This window comes from Cucumis sativus, chromosome 3 (genome assembly GCF_000004075.3).
Source record: "Cucumis sativus cultivar 9930 chromosome 3, Cucumber_9930_V3, whole genome shotgun sequence".
Taxonomy (NCBI): domain Eukaryota; kingdom Viridiplantae; phylum Streptophyta; class Magnoliopsida; order Cucurbitales; family Cucurbitaceae; genus Cucumis; species Cucumis sativus.
This window is the reverse complement of record NC_026657.2, coordinates 26,974,497-26,980,997: the sequence shown is the minus strand read 5'-3', so window position 1 is coordinate 26,980,997 and position 6,501 is coordinate 26,974,497. Positions and strand designations below refer to the sequence as shown.

At 33.5% G+C, this 6,501-nt stretch overlaps 1 protein-coding gene across 1 annotated transcript; it reads right to left on the bottom strand.

The window, feature by feature from the left end:
• Positions 1-318: 318 nt before the first annotated feature.
• On the bottom strand, positions 319-4,145 carry LOC101204561 (receptor-like protein kinase). Its single transcript, XM_011653433.2, is given in 3 exon segments — positions 319-723; positions 726-871; positions 974-4,145. Coding segments are annotated over 3 exon segments (3,315 nt in total). The 5' UTR covers positions 3,954-4,145; the 3' UTR covers positions 319-534.
• Positions 4,146-6,501: the final 2,356 nt, after the last annotated feature.

The following is a 6,501-nucleotide window of genomic DNA, read 5'->3' as shown; positions in this document are numbered from 1 at the left end:
GAAACTTCTAAACTCAAAGTCGATTATAACTTCTAAATTCAAAGTCGATTATAATTACGTTCTACTCTCACTTTTATGAAATTTTCTTTACACAAAAATGAATGAACACTAGAGAAAAAACTAGATTAAATATGGGAGGAAATTAAAAACTTTTATTCAAATGATCAATGTTACTTTCTTGTATTAGAATATGAGAGGAAAGAAAAATAATAATTTAAAATGATTAAAATCATTTTTGTCATTTTTGAAATCATCTTAAACATGTTTTATTGTCATTTAAAACCAATTTTGATGTAAGAAAAATTGCATTCAAAAGTATAAAATAAAAGATTAGATCGATTAACATGATACCCTTCAAAATTACTTCAAAACGTTCTCAAACATACACTAAATATATACGGACCAGCAATATACAAAAATACAAAAATATAGTGATGGACACTATTATACTATCCTAATAATAAACGATCACATTCGGTTATTTGTAAGAAATGTTTAGGGTAGAAGGAAAAAGCATGGTTAGTCATGTGTGCTCTAACGACTGATCTTTAAATCAATCAAGTGATCCACAATCTCTCTCATTATAGGTCTTTTGTTAGCCTCGTTTTCTGTGCATCTCAAAGCCACAAGAACCACCTGATTCATCTGCTCCCTATGATCCAAATTAGCAAGTTCTTCCTCAAGCCTTGGATCAACAATTCTATCTATTTCATTCTCTTCTCCTTCCAAACCGACCGAATCCAAGCCGTCATATTCCCGACTTCTATAAATGATGGATCTGATGGCTTCTTTCCCGTCACCAGCTCCAGTAAAACCACCCCATAACTGTACACATCTGAGGCTTTGGTCTTTGCTGCTGAAAATGCATTCTCTGTCACAACCACATAAACATATCACAACACAATTCAATCCACCCAAAACAAAAACACATGAGAATGCAGAGTTAATTTGCAATATATGTGTAGAATGATACCTGGTGCAATGTAGCCAATTGTACCCGCAAAAGAAGATGAAGTCGCGGGTTCGAAAGTTTGATCCAATAGCTTTGCAAGACCAAAGTCGGCGATATGAGGTTCCATCTCCGAATCTAGAAGTATATTCTGTGGTTTGATGTCTCGGTGTATAATGGGAGGATCACAATCGTAATGGAGATATGCCAATGCATGAGCAATACCGATCGCTATATTATAGCGGGCTTTCCATGTGAGAGATGGAGTTGTATTCATCTCGTGCAACACATCATAAAGGCTCCCATTTGGATAGTATTTGTAAAGCAATAGACCATAATCTTTTCCCAACCAAAAACTTTCCAAAGAGATCAAGTTCCGGTGCTTGATGTTGCTGACAGTTCTAATTTCTTTAACCATATCCCGGCTTCCCCTTTTATGTCCTAAAAATGTAAGCTTCTTTACAGCAAAAACTTTATTTGAATCCAGGGAGACCTTATAAACAACTCCATGTGCTCCTCTTCCAATGACGAAACGTTCATCTAAATTATCGGTGGCCTCCATTACCTTGTTGAGCAAGGAAGTTGTTCCGACTTGAGCAGCAGTCTCAATGTTTTGCTTGTTTCTTCTGTTATAAACAAACTTATAAACCAACCCAAGAAGCAAAAGAATAACAAAAAGTGAAGACCCCAGAGCTATCATTGCAATCTGTACATTTCCAAGTCGAGAGCTACCACGGGCGCTTGAATGAACAGCACAAGGACTAATACTGATATTTCTATTGCAACTTAGACCATCTGGTACATCACAACTAATGCACAACCCAGGGTTACCTAAGAACGATGAGGGATCAGAATTCAATAACTTCATTAATGTTTGTGGCACTGGACCGGTGAAAAAATTATATGAAATGTTAAGCTCAACTAATGTCGAACTTAGTTCGCCAAGGACAGTTAAACTTCCAGTCAAATTATTGTGAGATATATCTAATTCCTGTAACTTGACAAGATTCGCCAGCTCAGAAGGTAGTGTGCCACTTAACCCATTGTTACTAAGATTCAGGGAGTAAAACAGACTCTTCAAATTTCCAATAGATGAAGGGATTTCACCTCCAAACAGATTGCCACCAAGATCTAGTAGTGAAAGGCTTTCAAGTTCTGATAATACATTCGGGATACCTCCAGCAAATCGATTCTCTTTAATTATAAACGTGGATATAACTTTCCAGCTGGCTAAACTACGAGGTATAGAACCATTCAATAAATTAAATCCTACGTCAAATTTATCCAGCTTCGTGCAATTTGAGAGGGAAGATGGCAAAGGTCCTTCCAAGAAGTTATGAGACAAAATCAAACTTTGAAGATTCTCAAGATTTCTCAATCCATTAGGTATAAGGCCTGAAAGCCTGTTGCTTTGAAGATTAATTGAGGTAAGATTGATGCAATTTCCCAAACTTGAGGGAATTGTTCCATTGAGGTTATTTTCACTGGCATCCATGAATCGAAGACCGTGATTTATCGTAAATTCTGGCAGAACCCCTGCTAGATTATTCCTTCTTAAAATTAATCTCTGAAGAGTCAAACAAGTTCCAATATCAAGAGGTACATTTCCTTGAAATTGATTCAAACCTAAATTTAGCACCCTTAATGTCTTTCCAGAGCATAAATTAGGTGGAATTTGACCAGTGAACTGATTATTGGTGAACTCCACCTGCACTAAGCTACTGTTGAGTCCCAAACTTTGAGGTATGACTCCAGAAAAATGATTGTTGAACACAGAAATGATTTTGAGGTGCCTGAGTTCTGTTATTATCAAGGGTAATTCCCCAAAAAGGTTGTTGTCATACACAAGAATCTGTTGGAGACTTGCAATCTTCCAGATGCTAATTGGAATTTCACCAGTCAACCGGTTTGAAAACAATTGAAGGACCTCTAATCTACTTAGCAAGCCCAGTTCACTAGGGATACGTCCCTCGAGTTGGTTATCGTACAAATCCAATTCTTTCAAGGATTTGCAAGCCCCAAATTCAGGAGGTATATTCCCAGACAGTTGATTTCTAGAGAGATCAATATGTGAAAGCTTCCTTAGGCGGCCAAAGGAGGAAGGAATATGACCTGTTAAACTGGAATTTACAATAAGTAAGGTTTTTAGGGCACTACAGTTGCCCAACCCGGCAGGTATACCTCCTGTATAACCATTGAATGACAAATCTATATATTCTAAACTCTGACAAACTCCTGAACCCAAAGGAATTGGACCCTGGAGATTGTTTCGGCTTACACCCAGATTAACAAGATTATCAAGATTGTTAAGACTATGAGGCAATGTTCCCACCAACTGGTTCCCATCCAAATAAAGATCCTCCAATTGACTACAGTTCCCTATGGAAGAAGGTATGGAACCAGAAAACTCATTTCCATACAGATACAAATGCAACAGCTGATTCGAATTCCCCACATTTGAAGGGATAGAACCGTTGAGATTGTTTTCACTAAGATACACATACTGGAAATTAAGATTCTGAAATAAGGAGTCGGGTATTGGACCAGTTAAAACATTTTCATGGAAGTTCAAAAACGTCAAGTTCGTAAGGAGGGTCAATGACTGAGGAATTTGTCCACTAAATTGGTTGAAGGAGAGATCCAAGTACTCTAAATGGCTACAGTTACCAATCCCATAAGGAATTTCACCAGAGAAATCGTTGGTGGTCAAATCAATAGTACGCAACTGAGTCAAACTTGAAATTTCAGGTCCAAGGTGACCCGAAACCCCATAGAAAGAGAGATTGAAGGTGACGACACGGAGGTTTTGATCACATTCAATCCCAGCCCAAGAACAGGGAGTGGAATGAGAGGCATTCCAAACAGGGACAAAGGAGGTATGAGTAGTCCAGCGGCTTTGGAGTGATAACAAGGCCAACCCATCTGAAGTTAAACCAAAAACAACAACAACGAAATGGAAAGAGAAGCATACCAGTAAGAAGAAATGGCGGGTGAGAAGCTGCATAATAAGAAAACCCACAAAACTGGAAGAGAAGAGAAATTGGGAAAGCAAGAGTGTTGAGGAGAGGGATAAAAAAGAAAGCAATTATGAAGAAGATGGAGAGGAAAGGAAGGTATTGGTGAAAATTGAAAGTTGTTTGAAATGGAAAAGAAAGAGAGTTGAAAGAGGGAAGAAAGGAGAAAGAAATTTGGTTGTGAATGGGAAACGGCAGATTGTTGCAGGCTCTTTAAATAGTATTTGGTGGGAACGCGCAATTTCTTAATGTATTTTTCCACTTGCAACTTATCTATAGAAAACCAATATTTATATTTTCATTTATATATAGATATGTGTGATTGAATCAACTTTCTTTTCAAAAATAAAATGAAATTTTTATTTAAATTGTTTAATCCTTCAACTCCCTCTTCCCCAAAAGCTTATCTTTAACCTAAAAATACTTTACATCCTTTAAAAAAAAATTTTTTAAAAAAAAACTAGTTTAATTTCCATAAATATAACAAATACTAAAATATTTACACCTATTATAACAAAATAAAAAATTCTATGATATTTTTATAAATTTTAGGTTTACTATTGAATAATACGGACGATTTTTCACTTTTTTTTGTTTGCGATTTATTCCTTTCCTCTTTTAGAATTTCTTCATTCTTCTTTAACATCTTTTTTTTTTTTCTTCTTGGTGCAAGATCTAAATGTTCAGTTGTCTATTCTAGATAGACCACTATCACTAATAGATTGTTAGATTTTGTACAAGATCATTTAGACTTGCTACGAGTTTGTTTAGACTGAATATAAGATAATCTAGATTTAGGTACAAGGGTTCAAGACCGTTTAGATTTGGTACAAGGATATAAGATAGTTTAGACTTGTTAAGAGATTGTTTAGACTAGGCACGAGACCACTTAGATTAAGTACAAAATCTTTTTTTCATGAGTGTGACCGATATGTTGTAGAGAATTTTTGTTATTTTATGTTGTGAGTTTGTGAGTTTTTTTTTTCATTTTTAAATTGTTTTATACGATATAATTATTTTCGCACTTTGTTTTAGTTTGTCCCTCATTCAATATCTTTAATGTTACATTTATCTAACACACTTTGACTCCAAACTTAAATTTTAAAAATTTCTTAAAATGTTTTTAGCCTATTTATTTGTTTAGGGGGAAATTTTTAATTTAAAAATGAAAAAGAAACTTCACTCAAAAAGTTGTGTAGAGTGCTTTTCAACATAATATAATATAATATAATATAATATAATATATATATATATATATAAATTAAGGATCTTTAAAAAAAAATATATAACAAAGTGTTAAAATATTTACACTATATATATTAATTTTAAAAATAAAAAATGTCCATAATGAAAAATACAAAAAATGCTCTATCATTAATTAATTAATTAACAGTTTAGATTTGGGTAGCTCAATCTCAACGATTTTTTTCCAACATTTTTTGATATACGATCTTTTGGATTTGGTACATGATCATTTATATTTGATATACTATCGTTTAGATTTGATCGTATCGCTTATTTTTTTAAGATTGTTTTGTACAATAGTTTAGATTTGGTTATTATTTGTACATGTTTAGTTTGGCTATCTAATATCTCAACGATTTTTTTATGATGTTTTATATTTAGAACAACCAAATAAAAATTAAAAAGAATATATCTTCAATATTTGATACACGATCTTGAACTAAACAACCGTTTAAAAAAAATTGTAGAAGAAGATGATAAAAAGAAAAAAAAAAGGCAGAAAAAGAGAAGAAAAAGGATGAAAATAAAGGATAAGTCTAAAATATTTTTAAAAACTGGTCTGCTAACTTTTTCTTTTCGTTACAAGAACCAAAATTAACCTATAAATTATGACTTTTTTTAAATTAAAGCATATTTAAAGTTTAAATTTAAGAAAAAAAATTGTTTTCTTATTATGATTCTAATTAAAAGTTTATTTTCAATGTTACTTATAATTACAATTTCTATTAAGTATTAAAATTAGAAAGAAAAAAAAACTTTAGAGGAACTTCCTTTCTTTTCTTTCTATTATATAATATACATAGTATCTTACATAGGTATTATGAATTAGAATAATATAATTAAGCCACCTTTTCGTGATTCAAATTGCTAGTAAGCTTCTCGAGTGACAGTGATCGACTCAAGCAAACCTATCTTTCCCTCCACATAAATCACAAGTTTCATTTTTACCTCCACAAAAAAACCTTGTACGGAATATTTACCTGCTTTATTTTGTCTTTGTTATGAGTCGAGTGTAGAACCAAGGATGAAAAGATCAACAAATGATAGAAGGATAAGGCCGAAAGAAGATTGGGGTTGGTCGCTAGGTTGAGGATGAGCCCACTAATAAACCCCTCGACAAGCAAGTCCAACATAAGCTTGGTTAGAAAGGGATAAAACCCTAAAAAGGTTGTGTAAGGATGTTGGGTTGGTCGGTCTCGATCCGAGAGGAATGCGAGAAAAAATAGCTTGATTACCTTAAATCGGATAAGGGATCAAACCTATAAATAGGAACTCAAAGGAATATAAATGTCA